Here is a 21,564-nt window from a genome sequence, read left to right as displayed (position 1 = left end):
TCTCTTTTATCGGACTCAAGGAGCTGCCAGACTAAAATCCTATATACAGTATCAGAAAAAGTCCAATAAAGCCAGAAGCAGTCCGAACTGCCTGACCACTTCAGCTATGTTCTCCACAATAAGTTAAATAAAAGACATGTTTATCAGTGTACAGTAGAGTATTATTATATATATATTATACCATTTGATTAATATAGTGAAGTTATAACACAGTACAGTACCGCAGTGGTAGTCAGAACAGTTTAAAAACTGTTCATGTGATCCAGACTAATGTCTGATATATCGGAAAAAGTCCGGGTTAGCTGGGAGAAGTCCGGATGTCGCTTTTATCGGAATTTCACATTTTTCAAAATGGTTTGGGCCCCAATTAGTCTGTTACAGTGAGGTCTTACTGTATATATATATATATATATACAGTGCTCGTCAGAAGTATGGAGCGCCCTGCGTCCCTCCTAAGAAACAAACTTTTCAACATTGAAAAAACATATAAATAATGCATTTTATTTACCTTTAGTGCATCGTAGGGTAGCCTTTACGTTTCTTCATGGACCTGAGACGTCTTGGAAGTGAAAGGGCGAGGCTCCTGAGGTGCTGGAGGGGTATTTTGTCCCAGGAGTCACGAATGGCGGCTTCCAGCTTAGGCAGAGAGCTCACGTCCTTCCCTTGGAGACTCTTCTTTACGAGGTACCAGAGGTTTTCAATCGGGTTGAGGTCTGGGCTATTTCCTGGCCAGTCTTTCATGAATGATACCTCGCAGTCATGAAGCCAATTGGTGACCGATTTGGCCTTGTGAGCAGGTGCACCGTCCTGCTGAAACACTCGTGCACCTGTTAGCTCGAAGGAGTCTGGTAAATGATCACACAGAAGCTCCAGGTAAACATCCTGATTCACTCTGAGGTTCTTTGGAAGTACAACAAGCTTCCCCAAACCCTTCCCTGAGAAACAACCCCATACCATGAGTGAATCAGGATGTTTTACTGTGCTTTCCACATACCGTGGGTCAAGTGGGTCACTACCTTTGCGTCGATACACACGTGCTTCTCTGTTACAGGTAACACTAAACGTTGCCTCATCAGAGCACAACACTGACAACCATTGCTCCTCACCCCAGTTTAGATATTTATTAGCAAAGACAAGCCTACGAATTCTCTGGCTCTTGGTGAGAAGAGGCTTTTTCACAGGCCTATTACTTTGTTTAACCAAGCTCATGCACCCTACGAGACACTGTTCTCACTGACACCTCACCAAACACTTCTGGGTTGCTCTCCTTAATTTTCCTTGCACTCACATGAGGATTAAACTCCACTGCACGTTTTAAAACATTAACAGACTTCGGGGAAGTTTTCCTAGGCCTATCAGACCTCGGTTTCTTTGTGGGAACTTCACTGTTTTCCACCCGAAACCGCGCACACCAACGACGCACTGTCGATCGTGCCACACCAACCAATTCACTAATTTCCTTTGTCTGGTGGCCTGCCTCCTTTAGAGCAATGATCTGGGATATGATTTCACTCGATAGTTCACAGGTAGGTGCCATAACAAAGTTGTGAAGGCCAAAACACTGCGGGACACTCGGTAAAAAATGGCGCAATTTGAGAGTGACACTCGACGGAGTTCCTCTCTCTCAAGCAGCCTGTGGGCGACTGAGGCGGGAACCAACCAGCGCGTCGGAAAGCCTCAGGCTACCGTGACGTCATGCTCGGAGCTCAAACTTGTGGCTCAAATTTTACCCCCAAAAATGGGTGATTCTTTTTGGGCCATAAGTATAGCACGCCCGGCGGACAACGCTGAATACTTTTGACGAGTACTGTATATATATATATATATATATATATATATACACATTTATATATATACAGTAATCCCTATAATATCCGAACGCCCAATATCCGAACATCCCCACTAACCGGACATAATCGTCCCGGGATCCAACATTCCCAAAATGGTACGAAAACCGCAAAAAAAAAAAAAAAAAAATCTTGCCTGTAATTTGAACTTGCCGCGCACAGCGCGGGACAGCATTGTTGTGGAGCGTCATTCCTCCGACGTCCGATAGAGCGCCGCTGCATCCTCCCCACTTTCCGCCTGTCTATCGCCGCGAGTGCAGGCTCGTCGTTATGGCTGCCCACGTGCTCACTTTTGTGGTGGTGCCTTACCTGCTGCAGGCACTCCTGCTGCTCTCGGGCCTCCTATTAGTGTGTGTGATGATGGCCCCGCCGCCTGAGAAGAGGAAGAGAGTGGTGTTGACTCTGGAGAAGAAACGAGAGATATTGGAGAAAGTAGATGCGGGGTGGTCTTCTTCTCGCATCCTCTGCGAGTTCAACCTGGCCCGATCTACTTTGTTCTGTAATAAAGTCTGGGCACAGGCAAGGGAAGGAGGAAGACAACCTCTTCGACTGCTGGTTTTATTCTCACTGCCTCGTTAATAAACAGCCAACCCTTTCATCAGGTCGGTTTGATAACTGATAGATTCGAACAAAGTTCGACACAGGATGAATTCTTTTCTTAAATATACATAAAATGGGATCAGCACCAACTTAACAGACATAGCATGACATAGACATAGCATGACAGACATAGCATGACACAGACATAACACTCCCCCCTGATCTTCTAAAGATCACTATATTGGAACGGCCGTACTGGACGGCGCTCCCTAGAACCTCGACGGGGCAGTGGTCTCCCTGGACTATCTACTTCGTCTTCACTTGACGTATCACTTGACGTAGACTCATTCGAAGGACCTCTCACATCGATTAGCAAATCATCTTCTGTTTCTGATTCAGGGCTTTCTTCAGCTAGTGAATCCTCTGGGGCAGTAGACAGTGATGTTGCCAGCCTTAGGTCACGCACATGACGAGGCATACCATCCACCTCGACGTTCTGGGCAGATACAACTCGCGTTACTGTGCCCTCTGTGCTTCGAGAATCGCAGCGTCTGCTGGGATGCCTGATCCACACACGATCACCGACGCTGAAGCGATGTTGTTCTTCCACCGGCTGATCTTGCAGAGTTACTCCGTCGATACCCAGGAGTCTGACCTCGTATCTAAATATCTGGTTGGCAGGGGCAGATGAGGCATCATCACCTCGTGGCATAACGTTGTAGCGGTACACTGCTTCAGCTACGGAACAGCCTTTCCGTGCCAGTATAGTTTTCACGGTTCGATGATTTCTCTCTGATATTCCATTACCAGATGGAGCGTTGGCACACCGATACCTGATGACCATACCCCAATGCCTGGCGAACTCTTTGATCGTTGAGCTACGGAAGCTGGCAGCATTGTCAGTTAATAGCTCCTTAGGTGCTCCACGTTCATAAAACACAGACTCTAGCTGTTCAACAACACTGATCACATCTTGCCGCCTGAGTCTTTTCCAGATGGCATAACGTGTTGGCCCGCAGTCGATGAGCGTCAGATAGTGCTGGTTTCTGACATGAGAGACGTCCATGCTAACTCTGCACCAGATCTCTGAAACCCCCAACTCCCCTTTCTTCCACTTCTCTGGTGCCGGATCAAAGGATTGACATTCTTGACAACTCTGAAGAACACTGCGAACCTGCTGCCTCTGAACCGTAGGATAGAGCCTTCTGCAGAAGTACAGTGTACGCTTGATGCCGGGATGCCCGCTGGTTTCATGAATGTTAACGATGTCCCTGTCTGAAACACTGGCAACAGCTGCACAGCTTGTCTGCCCGTTTGCTAGTGTCATCCACCTCTTCGGTACTCGTGTTAGCGCATCTGCTTTGTTTTCAGTAGAAGACACAAACTTTACTTCCAGACACAGATTATACTCGATGATGATAGATTTAAAAGTCTCTAGGCGCCTACGGATCAACATTTCACTGGAAGCTCTAGTCTTCAAACGAGATTTTCCTGAGAGAGCATCCGCGATCCAGTGGAACACAGTTCTTGAGTCAGTCATAAGAGTCAGCTGTTTCATCTTCCAGGAGATTGCAAGATTTATCCCCTTAATAACAGCGTCCAGCTCCGCAAGATTAATGTGAGAGCACTCGTCCCGTCGTAACCAACACGAGTCTTCAATAACTTCACCTTTCACCTCCAACACAGCTCCCAATGCGAGTGAACTTGCATCTACCCATAGTATAGCTTCATCTCCCGCCACATCCCATCGTCCTCGGGCTGGGTCTGAGTTCTTCACCCGCTCCAATGTGTCCGCAAGCATCGAGTGCAAACTGAGGTCATTAATCTCGTCGTCCCACGTAGTGGTGACCTCATTGGCCCGTCTTTTAATGTACGCCGCCGCCACTCGCAACCAGCCACAAACAGGAAGGTGACTCGTTAGCTGCCCGCAGAGTGAAAACACTGTCCGCCTAGTCAGCTTTTCAGGTAGCTTGCCAACGCCGTTATCACGCTTCCAGACGAGACGATCGTGCTCCCCCCAGACTCTAATGCCCAGCACACGAGCTCCTTCAGACACAATCTCGGGAGGTTTGCAGAGCAGGCCATGACGACTGAGGTGACATTCCACTCCTGCTGCACTTGCCACACTTTCGTCCACCAGAATATCGTCCAGGTATGGTGAAGTGGCGCGGTTTATCTTCTCGTCCATGCTCAACACACGACTCAGGACCTCCTTCAATACTAGTGGTGCGATGTTCAGTCCAAAGCCCAGTCTAGTCAAACAGTAACGTCTCCCACGGAACACCACTGTCTGGGACGACCATAGCGATCTGTGAACGTGTATCTGTAGGTAAGCCTTGCGCAAGTCAATGAGAGCGACCCTCTGTCCACGCCTGCGCCACTCCCGTATCTTCTCAGTGCAGACGTCCGCTTCAGCTGTGTGCAAATTAAGATGGGCATTCAACTCACGAAAATCAAGGACAGGGCGTACTTTTTTCTTGTTTTGCTGCACGACAGCTATCAGAGGGATAGTTCCTTTCACAGGGCCATGTATACTCTCGTTGTATGGAACCAGCCATCCGTCCTTAATCCATTCACACAGTTCATTTTCATATTCTTTTCGAGCTTCATTCGGCACCCTGTATTCAGAGACAGTATTCAGTAGTCGTGGAGGCTCTGAGTTATCACGCCAGTTCCACAACACTGTCCACTTTTTAGCTGCAATGTCATATGTTACTTCAAAATCCCTCTCGACAATATTTCGTTGTATGGTAGGTACTGTCACGGCTGAAGCCTGCACTTCCTCAATACCAAATCGCACTTTGTCCGGTGAATGCACTGTCACTCCCTGCAGGGCTTCAACACCGTTCATGCCCAGAATAAAGTCAAAATTAAGCGGCTTGGAAGGCACTACAATCACATTCACAGACACGGACACTCCTGACAATAGCTGGACTGTTACCACACCTGTTCCCATACACATATAAAGCTCACCGCTTACTGTCCTCACACTGATATTTCCTCTGGTCCAGCGAGAGCACATGGAAACGTGTGCAATACTCTGAGTACAGCCGGTGTCTACCAGGGCATCACAGTTCTTTCCATCAACAACCAAGCAAGTCACTGGTAAAGCGCCTCTCACTGACGGTCTGGAGAGGAGGCTGGCGCTGGTCCCACCTCTCCTGATCCATTTCCCGAAGGGCATGAGGTAGCGATGTGGCCTCGTCCCCCGCATCTGAAGCAGCGCACATTACCTCGCCCACCTCTACCTCTGCGCACACTGCGTCCAGCCTGGCAGTCACGAGCGTAGTGGTTCGGCTGGTTACAGGAATGGCAGCGCACACCACCAACACCAACTAATGCAGGAGCCACTGTGTGCTGTCTGGAGCCGGCTGGTTGTGCTGATGCCCCATCATCGAGGTAATTATCAGCTAGAACAGCTCGAGCACGGTTCAGAAGTTGGTTAATATCCATAGTTTCCATGCGTGAACCAGCTCTCAGAATGTGGCGAACAGCTTCTGGAAGACCAGCTAAAAAAGCACAACATAGACCGGCGTCGGTCATTCCTCCAAATTGTGTAGCCAGGTGGCGCAGGTCAGCCAAGTACACGTCAACAGACTCGCCATCACGCAGCCTACGGTCCACAAACTGCTCATAGGCAACAAACTTGTCTGCAGCAAATGCCGAGGTGAGTGCATCCTTTATGGTGTCGAAGTTCCCCTTGTCTACGCTGCTGAGCTGCTGATAAACAGAGAAAGCCCTGCCTGTGAGTCGCAGTGGCACAATGGTGTGTAGATCAGAGATCCCTCGTAGCCGACAAACCAGCTCCAGCTTTTCGATCCACTCTACCACCGAGTGCGAAGTACCGTCAAATTCCGGGATCAGACGAAGTTCCGTCGTAAGGCTGTCTCCTCGGGCTGAGGTTGACGATGCCGGTTTGCCACTATCACTTCCGTCCATCATATGTTGCGAGAGAATGCCTAGATAGCTTGTAATAAAGTCTGGGCACAGGCAATGGAAGGAGGAAGACAACCTCTTCGACTGCTGGTTTTATTCTCACTGCCTCGTTAATAAACAGCCAACCCTTTCATCAGGTCGGTTTGATAACTGACATATTCGAACAAAGTTCGACACAGGATGAATTCTTTTCTTAAATATACATAAAATGGGATCAGCACCAACTTAACAGACATAGCATGACATAGACATAGCATGACAGACATAGCATGACACAGACATAACATGTTCGATATCAAGAGATCCCGAGACAAACTCATGCAGTACACGGCTGACTTCTCGTCGAGAAGCAAACGCAGCGTGGAGAGGAAGGTGATGTTTACTCCCAAGTTTGCTGAAATCGACTGCTCCACGTTGATTTGGTATCGACAGAACGTGCTGCTGGTGTGATGGTACGTGGAACGGAACTGAAGGCTGCTGCTGAGAAGTTCGCCAGGCTTCATGACGTCCTAGACTTCAAGGCATCTGCGGTTGGCTCTTTGCGTTCAATTTACGGCATGGCCTTACCAACCGTAAAGCTCATGGCGAAGCTTTGGATGCTAACCAGGATGGAGTTCACGAGTTTCGGCACAAGGTGAAGGGTTTGATCGACAGGGAGGGCCTCACTCTCGGTCAAGTCTACAACGCTGACGAAACTGGTTTATTCTATCGCTCTTTGCCAACGAACACTCTAGCCAAGGAGACGGAGAAGTGTGTACCTGGCCGCAAGCTCTCCAAGGAACGGATATCTGCTTTGTGTTGTGCCAATGCTAACGGCATGCACTGGCTTAAGCCCGTTGTTGTTGGCCGTGCAAAGCAGCCTCGGTGTCTTCGTGGGGTGATGGATGTCCTTCCTGCCGTCTGGTACCATTCTTTGAAGGCATGGTTTACAGCTGTGATCTTCAAAGACTGGTTCCACCGCCACTTCGTCAAGGAGGTCATCAATTACCAGACGAAGACACTGGGAATCCCGCGCGACCAGGTAAAGGCCCTCCTTCTCCTCGACAATGCACCTGCCCACCCGTGCGACAAGGACTTGGTGGCTGAGAATGGCCGGATAAGGTGCATGTTTCTGCCACCTAATACGACTGCTCTCATCCAACCACGTGAGGCCAGCTGACTTTGGAAAACCTTCGCCGCTACAACATCAAGTCTGCACTCTACAACTGGGCTAGTGCATGGAAGGAAGTCCCTGTCAAGACTCTGGAAAATGGTTGGTCTCGTCTGCTTCTCGGAACGGATGTGGAGTACAATTTTCTAGGGTTTGACATGGATGACTTCCATGCACAGCTATGTATGCACGGCGACAATGTTGATGTGGACGATGTTCGTGAGTGGTTGGATGACGACGAGGGCGATCCTGGGTATCAGACGTCTGCTATCGAGATCGCGTCTTCAGTTGCAGGTGTCAGTACTGAGGTTGAAGATTCCGACGAGGAAGGCGACGATGATGTGGACTCCAATGGAACATATATATATATATATATATATATATATATATATATATATATATATATATATATATTTATATACAGTAATCCCTTAATTTACACGAGGGTTACCTTCCCAGACCCTTCGTGTATGTGGTAAATTAGTGTATACGTTCTGTGCATGTGTGCACGTAATTACGCATGTGTATTAAGTGTATTACATCTAAATAATACTGTTTATGCACTACATACAGCTAATAAACTAGCATAAAGTATGAAAAACAACAAAAATGTAAGAAATTTAACACTTACTGAAAGCTGACAAGCACAGGCATAGGTGGAGACACTTTAGCACAGTCTGGTGCACTAGCCATTGCTGCCTCCTGTATGCTACGTTCTGCCTTCTTTATTGTATGAACAGTTGACCCATTCACCCCAAACATATGGTTCCGAGACAATTCACAGGCGTAGGTGGAGACACATCAGCACAGTCTGGTGCACTAGCCCTCACTACCTCCCGTATGATACGTTCTGCCTTCTTTATTGTATGAACAGTTGACTCACTCACCTCAAACATAGGGTTCCGAGACAATTCACTGTTAAGTTAATTCACCGTCAAATCATGGACGATTCCCTGTCAGGACAATTCGCACCCTGGACGATTCCCTGTCAGGACAATTCGCACCCTGGACGATTCCCCGTCAGGACAATTCGCACCCTGGACGATTCCCCGTCATTCTATAAATATACTTATTTTTTATTAATTAATACTTTAATAACTAATTTTCAGGGGGATTTTGTAACTCATATAACTAGTGTACTGTACTTGCTAAATAAACTGGTATGTAAATAAATTATGAGGAATCGTCCTGACAGCAAATTGTCGCCAACATTCCTTCCCTAAGTTTGTCCAGCACTTTAACTTTGTCACCGACATCACTTTATGAGCCCGTTTTCGTGTGTTACCACGTGCATCACTAGCACCACGCTTAGGCCCCATGTTGACAAACAAGGCAAGCAATCACTGGAAGGCAGAAAAATAAGCCACAAATAACGATTCACCAGTCACGCATGGTTTGACCGTCAGATTCAAACTGAGTGTGGTGCGTGGTAGACCGACCTCACACACACACACACACACACACACACACACACACACACACACACACACACACACAAATGTATGAGCACTGGCAGCGGGTAGGCATTTTTATATTTTATTTCTTTCTTTCGTATATTGAAATTATTTATTGGAATGCTATAATTTTATGTTTTAATTATTGCATGAAAACTTCGTGGATAACCAAAATCGCATGAAAAATGTTCGCGTGAATTAAGGGATTACTGTATATACCGTATATATATGTATATTTAAGAAATGCATCAGTAGAAAAATAAGAAAGTCATGATACCGTAGAACCCACTCCATACTTACAATGAGGACTGCTTATATTACAGATAATGGACCAGTCTGCCAGGAACCTGTCTACCGCCGTGAGATCTCCGAAGGGGTGTCACCCGGGATGCACATTACATCGGTAGTGGCTTGGGATGCTGATGAAGGGGCAGCTTCCCGCAGTCGCTACTCTTTGATTGGCGAAGGTGCTGAGCATTTTACAATTGACCAGTTGAGTGGCCATGTGTCCACCGCCATGCAGTTGGATCGTGAGACCAAGGATTACTACCAATTGACTGTGAGTTCTTTCACTTTGTGTCTATCTATCTGTGTCCTATTGTTAATCTGTCTGTCAGTCTATCTGTATCAGTATCTATATCTATCTGCCTGTCTTTCTGTCTGTCTATAGCCAGATGAGTTTATTCCAGAGAGGGTAGCTACAGACATTTTATAATGTTTTGTATCAAGGCCTTCATAGCACCAACCACTTTCCCTGTCTGTGCCTCTCTGCTCAATACTTCTTTTGCACATTGTCCTCTCCTTTGCGTCATTGCATCCAACTGCTTAAACTCCATCACCAATGAAGTCCCTCTCCATTCACAGTCACATCACGTTGTGATTTACTATCTCTCAATCATCAGTTTGCCCTTATCCATACTTACTTTCATAGCACGATGTTAGCTGACAGCCCCAAAACTCTACAGCTATATGCTAAGCTCTTTTTCACTATCAGTGAGCAAAGCAGTATCATCATCATCATCATCATCATCATCATCCGGACCTCCTTTCCCACCCTAGGGCAGGGTGAGGAGTGGCTTTGTCCAGACAGCCCAAATTTGCCCAATCCAATGGGCCACGCTTCCATTCACTCATCGTTCAAGCCCCCGGAATCCTGGCTCTAACGGATATGCCAAAATCATTCACCACATTCTGTAGCTTCACATACATGTATCCGATAGAGTCAGTCCGGATGCTGCCACGTTAAAAAGAGGTGCCAAATCCCTGATCACACACTTCTCCTTACAACATTCATCCAGTCAGCTTGATCTCTTGTCAGTTCCCAAGGCTCACTGACTTCCAAATCTCTGTTCCTCACACACTCATCCACCATATCTCCACTTGCTCCTTGGCCTATGTCGCCTCCTTCCTCCTTCAGATTCACTCAAATATACCTTTTTCACCGTTATTTTTGTAAACCGTTCTCTCCACATGACCCTACCATCTCAGTACACTCTCTTCAATTCTGGTGTCCACTGACTTCCTCACTCCACATCTTTCACGAATCACATTATTCCGTATCCTATCCACCCTCTGTACACCGCATACATTCCTCAGCAGTCCCATCTCCATTGCTCTTACTCATGACATTTCATTTTCATACCACACCATAGTCTCCCATCCATATGTTAAAGTTGGCACTAACACTCCTCCATATTAGCCTAATGCACCTGCAACACTGAAGCCTCTGTTTCTTATCAAGGCCTTCATTGCACCAGCTACTTTTCCTCCTTGTGTCACTCTACATTCAACTTCTTTTACACATTTTCCTCTCTTTTCTATCATTGTACCCAGGTATTTGAATTCTTTCACCAATTCCAGTCTCTCTCCATTCACTGTAACATCGCACTGGGAGTCACCTTCTCTCTTGGTAACAATCATTTTACTCTTTTCTACATTTACTCTTTTCTACATTTACTCTCAAGGCACAAAACTCACAGACAGTGTCATTTGCATATATCAGAGTTGAGATACACCATCCTCCACTATTCATTTATTGAAAGCACACAGTAATAATAGTAATGATAATGGTGATAACAATAAGTGGTGCCAAGGCACAGCAAACCTGTCCCTGGCAGTTATTTTAGTGCTAACGCATAAACACAACAGCATATCTAGTCAAAGATATTGCATATCAAATTTGAAGTATCTAACTATCTATCTATTGCCAGACGCCTCAATCCCATTTGGGGTGGCCACAAACAAATTGCCTCCAAGTCGCCCTGTCCCCTGCCATTTTACTGCCCTGCTCCCAACTCAAACTCCCCTCTCTCATATACCTCTCCACCCCATCCCTCCATCTCATCCTCAGCCTCCCCCTTCCTCTCCCCCCCTCCACGTTACTCACATACACTTTCCTCGTCAGTCTCTCACCCTCCATCCTTTCCACATGGCCAAACCGCCTCAGTGTGTTCCTCCTAACGCTTCCTATCACATCCACATATCTTTCATAATGTTTATAAAGGCTCCAACATGCTTGCCTGCATTAGCCTTGGTAACCAAATGGTGGTACTCCACACTGCTCAGTATATGGCAGCCTCCCTATTCTGTCCTCTGTCTCTGAGGTCACACTCTGTGACCTCATCCCAGTTCTTATACTGTCTGCCTCTCACAGCCCTATCTCTGCCAGTGACACATGTTTACCCTCACAGTTACAAGATCTGTGGCATTTTTCATATATGATATAGACTTCATCAGCAGGATTGACAACTAAACACATATCTATCTGTCTATTTGTAGATAGATACATAGATAAGTGACAGCAAGTAAATCATGCACAGGTTGTGGTGGCAGACTGGGAGGAGCCATCATGGCAATGTGAGGTTAGCCTGGAGGTGACCGTCACTGACACCAATGACAACCCACCCAGCTTCACCCAGGCTACCTACTCAGCCACACTGCTAGAGGACTCTCCTGTCAACACTGTCCTACTCAAAATGCAAGCCACTGATCCTGATTTGGGTAAGTAATAAGAAAATGTAGGAGAGGGATGCCATCATGTGGTGACATTGATGTAACCAGGTGGCTTCACTGCTCAGTTATACAGATGTCTCACAGCACACCTTGCTGTCCTTCAAAAGGAGGATGGTGGATTACAGAAGGGTAGCTTCAATCTGCAGCCCAGCAGGTTCAAGTTCAGATGAGCTAGGGCCACAACAACAGCGACAAGGAGATTAAGATAATGGAAGTGGAATACTGTCTTACCTATCAACACTGTCTTACTCAAAATGCAAGCAAAAATCTCGATTTGGGTAATGGTAGTCTCCCTTTTAACTAAATTCATTTTACATAAGACTTAACTTTACATAGGCACTAAAAGTTACCTGTAGAAATACTGTATTTTTCTTTTTCCCTAAACTATTCTTTGTGTTTCTTTAGTTTTTCATTGATTTTTTTTTTTTAATGTTTAATCAGTTTGATCCTCATTTGGGTAAGTAACAAGAAGATAGGATTAAGTGAAATAGAATAACTGTCCTCACTGAAAATTCAAGCTACCAGTCTTGACTTGGGGAGGCAACAAGGAAAGAGGTTTCTAAATGGGATGCCATCATGCTACTGGGTGACCTCACTTTTCAGTTATACAAATGTCCCTCAATTTCTTCCTTGTCTCTGGAAAGAAGGATCGTGGGTTACAGGAGATGAACAGTTCCAACCTGTATTCCACTTTGTTCATGTCCAGATGAGCACTGGGGACAAGAGAAGCAACAAAGAGCTCGGTCTAGGGGCAGTGAAATAACTGTTCTACTGAAAATGAAAGCTCCTTATCTTGATTTAGGTTAGTTTGAGTATGAGGGGGGGCAAGGATAAGGGAGATGGAATACCTGACATCTTTAATCCAGTGGTGTATTTTTGAAAATTATCCTTGTTATTGTCTGACAGTATTATTCCACTGAGAGTGAGTCTTAGGAGCCAGTGAGTGTTAATCTTCAATTACTTTCCATCTGTTTCTCAGAGACCTGTCACCAAGTGAGATACATTTTGGTGAATTCAGCAGTTGAACACTTGTGAGTCAGGGATTACAAAGAAGTTCAAAATATTGACATCAATAATTTTTGTAATATTAGCATAAGTTGCATGTGAAATAGAAGAATGTTGTGTGAAAACAGGATTGACATAATATCGGGTACTTGGTGGACAAAGTACACCTAATGCTTTGATTTAGCCATAAACAAGGAAATTACATTATCAGAGACTGTCAATGTTTTTACAGTGCTGGAAGAGTTGCTTATTATTTTCAGGAGAATTAATCACTACTCACTTTCCATCTGCTTCTTGGAGTATTACAGTTGATGCCAGATGATCATTTTTAGTTGAGAATGAGTTATAGAAGCCTGAGAGTGTTATACACCACTGTCTTCATATGTTTCTCAGTAACCAACTCCTAAGTGAGGCACAACTCGGCAGGCAATTTTACTCACTTGGGAGGAAGTCTTACAATCCAGGGAGTGTTAGTCACCATTCATTTTTCATCTGTTTCCCAGGGACCAGCTACCAAGTGAGATTCAACTTTGTGGACAGAGCCAGTTAGAAACCTGAAAGAGTTAATCATGACTCATGTTTCAGCACCCATGTCATGAAATAAGTCATCCATTTTTGTATAGCAATCTACCTCCCTGGAATCATTTAAGACACAATTCAAGACTTTTCATGTTGATGGTGCTGTGATTGAGGGCTGAAGAGTTCAGTAGATACAGCTGTTCTGAATCATGCAATTCTACTTAAAAATTAATAAGCAGGAAGGCAATGATGGCCAGCTCTAAGCAGACCAAGCTTTGTTAGTGACCAGAAGTGAGTTTCGACACTAAAAGTCATATCTGTATGGAGGTACTGCAGTGAAACATTCCACCCAAGAATCATGGCTTTGGCTTAATAATCTTTGGAGGCTGAGCATTTCGTGTGAGCTAGGTCATAATTTTAGCGCTTTTCATATTTTCTGCACTTGATGACCTTTGACCAGATAATAATAATGATAATAATAATAGCATCATCATCATCATCATCACTACCATCATATCGTAATAAGAGTAATGGCAAATCTTTTACTTCCCAAAAGCACTTTTTTTTTTCTTTCTTTCTCTTTGTTTTCCACTAGCTCTCAGAGCCCTAAAGTAATACCATGGCTGTTGGCCTGCTCCATGCTGCCCATATGGTTAGTCACATTTTCTTTCTTTCATTCTTTCTTGTTTTCTTGTTTAATCCCTAACTGCTGGGTGTCGGAACTGTCAAGAAATTGGTGGTTGAGTGGCGCTGGGTGTCAGTTGGAACTGCTCTTGTTTTTGCACCACAGTTTGAAGTGGTTGTCATTCTGTCTCATCACCAAAAGCTAGGAAGGGGCTCCCACCAGCCAACCATACATCAGTCATTTCTGTGACTTTGCCAGCTGTAAGATGATCTTTTCTTAACCCTTCTCATCCGATTCCATTCCCCCCTCACGTGGACGTTTGCCTCATCCGCCCCTGCCAAACCTCTTTCCAAAGATACTAGGAAATGACTCAGTGATAGTGCCATAGGGCATCCCTTGGACACCACTGTGTCTAGTTTATCTGGTAATTTAGAAGTTAACACGTTGAGAGCAAAGCCATAGTCAGGGCCATGGGCAGGTGCACGAGCACATCCTGTACGTGCAGCAAAAATTAGTTCTCTTCCCCATGTCATTACTCATCAACACAATGGCCTACAGACTTGGGCATAGTTTAATTTGCAAGAAGAAGAGTTGTTGCGTAGTATGGTCTTTAATTTGTTTCCCTAACTGCTATATTTTCCAAGATATTTAGGTTTGAAAACTGGCTATTTTCAGGAAAATTCCTGTAGTGAGTGAACAACAGCACTGTAAACAGCCTGACATGGAGGAGTTAATTGTGGCAGGCACATCTACTTTTCAGAATTAACTGATCCCGACCAAACCTGGACACAATGACCGACCTATGATCTTGGTGTGTCTGCAAGGTTTTGGTTACAAGGCAATTACTTAGTGCCTAGCAATGGCCAAAAAATTAGCACATCTTTTTTCATACTTTTCACGTTTTGAGCTGTAGAAGCATTTCTAATGGGCGTAGAAAGCTCTGCCTTCTTTAGGAGTTTTCTTGAGGTCATTCCCAGTTGCAAGTGAGCCATCCAGTTTTCCCCTCTCTCCTCTAGTTTTTGAGTAACAACCCTGCGAAGGTTGGCCTGCGTCCCTAAGCAGTCTTGTTTAATTGTGGTAGGCAATTCTACCCTTCACATTAACCGATTCTGACCTAACCTGAATACAATGACCAGCTTATGACCTAGTTGTGTCTGCAAGGTTTTGGTTGCTAGGCAACTACTTGTTGCCTAGCAATGGCCCACTTAGAGCTGACCATCATTATCTACAAATTTGTTGCTATTATTGTCATTATAACTATGGAAGCTGGAAAACCAAGTAGTAAAGGATGCTTTCTATAACGAGATGAGAGTGGTGGCTGAACAGAGAGCTGTTGACAGAGGCATTAATGAACAGTACAGAGCCCTCAAGAACATCCTCTTTAGAGTTGCTGATGCAGTATGCAGTTGGACAAGAGGCTCACCAAGACTTAAAGTACAGTAAAAGTCCTCTCATTCGGCATCTGGTATTACGGTATTTCCGGTCTTTCATCGGTTTTCATTAATAGTCCCATTACGAAAGTTCTTTGCTCTTCCGGCACGTATGCTGAGCCAATCGGCACACATGATGAGGTCACCATCGCCACTGTTACCCATGCGCCTATGGTTGCCAATTTGGCGCTCTTGGTGCTAGATCTAACGCTTTTCATAACGATTCAGGGCTTTTCATAATAATTTAGCGCCAGTAAATATTAGATTTTATTCTATTTCCAGCAGATTTTGAAGTCCAATTTAGGATGAAAGTTTGAACATTTCACCTATAGCTTTGTGCGTTTTAAAGTTGAGCTTAGTGCTTTTGAAGATTTCTACTGCTGGGGGATCCTCCCAGCAGTAAAACTCCAAGAAACTACAGCATGTACACTCATGATCACTAATTTCTGCCCAGGGTAACCCCTTCCTGCCCCTGTATACTCAGGGAAGAGCGGAGGGGGGAGGACGAAACGAACTCCACCTGTCTCTATCCCGGCTCCCAACCCTCCCCCATACACCTACCCCCCCACCCGTCATTCTTAATGGGCAGTTTCATCTCAAGCTGATTTCATGCATAACACTCTTGGTCCCACTACTAATACAAACATAGAACACTAGGATATGTTAAAAGTGTGTAAAATAATATATCTATCAACATGCTGCATCAAGAAATTAATGCAGTATGGCATTGACAGTAAAACAAAAACATTAACAACAGCCACCTCCAGCCTCATGTGTTGGGTGCACTGCTTTGCAGACACACACACACACACACACACACCAAGCTGAAAGTAGATGGAGAGGTCTTTAATGATGCGGCAATGCAAGCAGAAATAATGAACAAACGTTTCCAGTCAGTTTTCACTAAAGAAAAGGAGCTTGTGGAAGGGGAGGGAGTGATTAGAAATGTTCCGGTGATGAAAGATATAAAAGTGGAGGTGCAGGAAGTGTATAAATTACTGGAAACTCAAGATGTAAGGAAAGCCCCAGGACCTGATGGAATTTCTAATTGGGTACTGAAGGAATGCAGAGAACAACTGGCGGATAAAATTCACAGCTTAATTGTATGCTCACTGGAAGAGGGGAAAGTGCCAAAAGAATGGAAGAGGGCAAATGTGGTACCAATTTACAAGGGAGGAAACAGGGAAGAACCCCTGAATTATAGACCAGTGTCTCTAACCAGCATGGTCGCAAAATTGTGTGAGAGAATCCTGAAAGACAGATGGATAAAATATCTGGAAGAGATGAATATTTTGGCTGAATGTCAGTTTGGATTCAGAAGTGGAAGGTCATGTGTTTCAAACTTGTTGAGCTTTTACTCAAGAGCGATTGATGTGGTACAGGAGAGAGATGGTTGGGTGGATTGTGTGTACTTAGACTTAGAGAAGGCCTTTGACAAGGTACCTCATAAGAGACTAATGTGGAAACTAGAATATATAGGAGGACTAAAGGGGAAACTTCTGGAATGGATGAGAGACTTTTTGAGAGACAGACAAATGAGGACAGTAATAAAGGAAAAGATGTCTGGATGGAGGGAAGTAACAAGTGGAGTCCCTCAAGGCTCAGTGTTGGCGCCAGTAATGTTCCTGATTTATGTAAATGATATGGTAGATGGAGTGAACAGTTATGCGAGTCTGTTTGCTGATGATGTAAAGATCTTGAGGAAGATAGAGGTTGAGGAGGATTGTAAAATACTGCAGGAGGATTTGGATAGGATACACAATTGGAGCCGGACGTGGGAAATGAAATTTAATGTAAAGAAATGTAAAATATTGGAAATGGGTAAAAGTACCAGGAGACCATCACTGAATTATTTTTTGGGTAATGAATTAATCACAAAAAGGAGAGAAGAGAAAGATTTGGGAGTGCTGGTCCAAGATAGTTTGTCACCAGAAAAGCACATTAACAAGATAGTTGGAGAGACTTATAAACTCTTGACTAACATAAGAGTAGCATTTCATTATATGGATGAGGAAATGATGAAAAAATTGATAGTGGCCATGATCCGCCCCAGGTTAGAATATGCAGCGGTAGTGTGGTGCCCACACAAAAGAAAGATATAAACAAGATTGAGAGAATACAAAGAACAGCAACCAAGATGGTCCCCAGTCTGACAGACCTGTCATACAGAGAGAGGCTGGAAAAACTGGATTTGCCTTCGTTAGAGGAAAGGAGAAAGAGGGGAGACATGATTGCGGTGTTCAGGACCATGGTGGGAGTAGATAAAATTGACAAAGAAGATCTGTTTGTATGGGATAAGAGAGCAACAAGAGGACATGGAATGAAATTGAAAAAGTCAAGCTGCTTGAAGGATATCAAGAAATATAGCTTTCCTTACAGAAGTATAGACTTATGGAATAGCCTGGACAAAGAGATCGTCCAGTCTAAAAACATAAACGAGTTTAAAGTTAAATTCGACTTATTGAGAAACAGCGACGGAAACCCACGAGCATAGTACATTCCGTGTATATCACAATTAGGTATATTCTTAAATATTTGGAACGACTTAGACAAAGAGGTGGTGCATGAGAAAAACATTCATGTGTGTAAAGGTAGACTTGATAAATGTGGATATGGAGACAGGACAACACGAGCATTGCTCAATTCCTGTATACTACAAATAGGTAAATACAAATAGGTAAATACACACACACACACACACACACAAATACATAAATATTTGGAACGACTTAGACGAAAAGGTGGTGTAGGAGGAAAACATTCATATGTGTAAAGGTAGACTAGATAAATGTGGATATGGAGACAGGACAACCCGAGCATCGCTCAGTTCCTGTATACTACAAATAGGTAAATACACACACACACACACACACACACACACACACACACACACACACACACACACACACACACACACACACAGGTCGCCGACAGAGACGGAGCTCTTCCTGGATCGTGGGGAAATAATCGCTGAATGAGCGACGAAAAGAAGACCAGCCTATTTGTGATTACGTTAATAAGTGCGTGAGTGGTGGTCCCGTAAGATAGTAATTAAAAAAACCACGGTTTCGGTCATAAAAAGAACAAGATATAGTGAAAATATAAAGTCTCCATATGGTTGATTCATGGCTGAAAGGGACGGTGTATTGTTTACAATCAGTGAGAGATAGTTTGAGGGCTTCTCTGAAGAGGGCGTGGGAAATGGAAGTATTAAGTTGAACCAAACAAGAATAGCAGATGTACAGAAAACAGCGGAGAGGAATGTCCGGGAGATAAAAAAGGTATGGGCAGTAATTAAAGAGTTACAGGAATGGACCATAGAGCAGGAAAATGAGATCAAAAGTCAGCAAAATAAACTGGAAAAAATTTGTACACACAGTGACGAACAAGAAATAAAGGTTACTGAATCAAAAGTGAGCAATGAATCAGCCTCAAATGAAATAAAACAGCTTAAGAGGGAGAATAAGAGGTTGGAAGAAGAAAGAGATAGGATGAAAAGCAAACTAGATGAGTATGAATCCAAATCAAGAATACAGGACGAGCACATTAAAGAAATCAAGGAGCAACATGAGGGTGGAAGAAAATTCAGGAAGAGGGAAATGTAAATATGAAAGAGATTTTAGAACAGCAAAGCAAGGAAAAGGTGGAGAGGGAAGTGATTAGGGTGCTGAGAAGTAGAGAATCTTTAGTTAGGGATGTAGCAGATAAGAAAAAATGTGTAATAATTTCAGGAGTTAAAGAAAAATGTATGGCAATAAGATCAGAAAGAGAGTGAGAAGAACTGAGTAAGGTTAAAAAAAAATAATATCAGTAGTCATGGAGGAAAACAACGAAGCTCAAGAAGAGATTGAAGAGGTGTTTAGGTTAGGAAAGTACGAGGAAGGAGGGGCAAGGCCATTGAAGGTAAAGTTTAAGTCTCAGGCAACAGTAAACGAAATTATCAGTAGAACATGGAAATTATCTGACAAGGAAGGGTTCAAAAATGTTTGGATAAGGAGAGATGCAAATGTAGAAGAAAGAGCTAAAATAAAGGAGTTAGTAAAGGAAGGAAAGGTAAAAAATGAACAGAGAATGGAGGAAGAGAAGACAATGTTTTATTGGAGAGTCATGGATCAGAAATTAAGGAAGTGGTACCGGCGGAGAGAAGGAGAAAATAGGGTATAAAAAACATCAAAAAAAATGTGAAGGTGGCATATACTAATATTGATGGTTTAATATCGTCAAGGCTAGAAATCAACAATTTTTTGAGGGTATATGAACCTGATGTTATGTGTTTTGTACAGACCAAGTTAGAGAAGATATTGATGTTCATATGGGAGATGGTAAATACAGACTGTGGAGAAGAGAAAGAAAAGAAAAAACGGGAGGAGGAGTGATGATAGCAGTGAAGAACAACATAAATGTAGATACCGTGGAAATGGGAGAAGGTAGGGCCGAAGTGATAAATATGAAAATAGAAACTGGAGAGAATAGCAAGAGAGATATGACAGTAGTGTATGCTTCCCCTAAGACAAGAGCTTGGAGTGATGATGAATACCAGGAAATGTTGTCAGACATGGCTAGTTATTTACAGAAAATTATGTAGAAAAGCAACAATATTATTTTAATGCATGACTTCAGTTGTAAAGAGGTGAACTGGGAGGAATGGGACTCAGGAGGCAGCGAAGATTCGTGGTGCACTATATTATTATATATAACAATGAACAGTGTGATGATGCAATGGGTCAAAGAAGAGACACGGTTCCAAGGTGAGGACACACCAGCAAGACTAGATTTACTGTTTACCAAAGAACCCGATGTAATAGAATCCTTGAAATATCTGTGTCCTATTGGAGAAAGTGATCATGTGGTCATTGAGTTCCAGATGATAACAGGGAACATGGAGCCAGGAGACGAGCTTTATAGGAAGGGAAGATACAACTTTGGGAAACAAACTTTACAGGATTGAGAAAATTTGTTGAAAATGCAGATTGGAGAAAATTCAGAGTTACAAGAGAGATACAGAGGAAGTGGGATATTTTTCTAGGCATCTGTAATTTGGGAGTGGATAAATATGTGCCAAGAGTAAGGGGGAAAGATAATAGGAAAAAGGAGTGGTTTAATAGAAGGTGTATGATAGCAGAAAAAGAGAGAGACACGGTGGGGAACAGTTGTGGAAAGAGAAGTAACAACAAAACAAAAGGAAGAATATAAAAGAACTAGAAACGAATACACAAGAATATGTAGAGAGGAAGAAGGGAATTTTGAAAAAGGTTTAATAGACAAATGTAAGGATGAAACCGAACTGTTTTATAGATTTGTCAGCGGCAAATTGAAACAAAAGGAAGGAATCACCAAGCTGAAAGTTTTTTTGTTTTTTTCATGCGACGAAGAAGGAACCAAAGGCCATGAGCCCGCAATAAGAGTTCCCTCCAAGAGAAAAACTAAATACAAGACAGCGCCAAATTCAAGATCCATTCATTTTGAGATGCCTGGACACACTGCGTTTGAAAGACTGGAGATCATAGGCAGCAGGAAATACAGACAGAGGGAGACAGTTCCAGAGTTGACCTGTTGCATAAATCAAGGACTGGGAGTAATGGTTAACTCTTCCATTAGAGAGCTGGACAGAAAAGGGATGAGAGTTTGCTGCTAGACGGGTGCTACGCGCCCGTCGTAGAGGTGGAGGAATCCATGCAGACAGTTAAGAGGAGCAGTGACAATTAAAGTAGCGATAGAAAAGAGATAAAGATGCAGCGGTGCGGTGAAGAGACAGAGGTTGAAGGGAGTCAGTAAGAGGAGGAGAGTTAATGAGACGAAAAGCCTTTGACTCCACCCTATTGAGAAGAGCTGTATGTGGGGAGCCTCCCCACACATGAGAGTTGCACTACACACAGGGGCGGATAAAACCCCTGTATAGAGTCAACAATTGTGCAGGGGTAAAGAAAGAACGGAGTCGGCTTAGCACACCCAATCTCTTGGAAGCAGATTTTACAAGAGATGTAATATGATCTTTCCAAGATAAGTCCCGAGTAAATGAAACCCCAAGCATGTTCAAGGATGATGC

General features: G+C 43.9%; 2 protein-coding genes across 2 annotated transcripts in view; one reads left to right on the top strand and one right to left on the bottom strand.

Moving 5' to 3' along the window:
* Window positions 1-21,564, top strand: part of LOC145415452 (fat-like cadherin-related tumor suppressor homolog) — a 693,356-nt gene that overhangs the window by 478,548 nt on the left and 193,244 nt on the right. Inside the window, exons 34-35 of the mRNA XM_080284728.1 lie at window positions 9,251-9,486; window positions 11,747-11,927. Coding sequence (XP_080140854.1) covers window positions 9,251-9,486; window positions 11,747-11,927 — 417 coding nt within the window. The remainder of the gene's footprint in view (window positions 1-9,250; window positions 9,487-11,746; window positions 11,928-21,564) is intronic.
* Window positions 5,505-6,326, bottom strand: LOC145415328 (uncharacterized). Its single transcript, XM_080284605.1, has one exon. The coding sequence runs from the start codon at window positions 6,324-6,326 to the stop codon at window positions 5,505-5,507; it is 822 nt and encodes a 273-aa protein (XP_080140731.1).

The sequence above is a fragment of the Coenobita brevimanus genome, chromosome 102 (genome assembly GCF_032717465.1).
Source record: "Coenobita brevimanus isolate Jiangsu-jjx chromosome 102, ASM3271746v2, whole genome shotgun sequence".
In the NCBI taxonomy this organism is placed as follows: Eukaryota; Metazoa; Arthropoda; class Malacostraca; order Decapoda; family Coenobitidae; genus Coenobita; species Coenobita brevimanus.
This window is presented reverse-complemented; position numbering and strand designations above follow the sequence as displayed.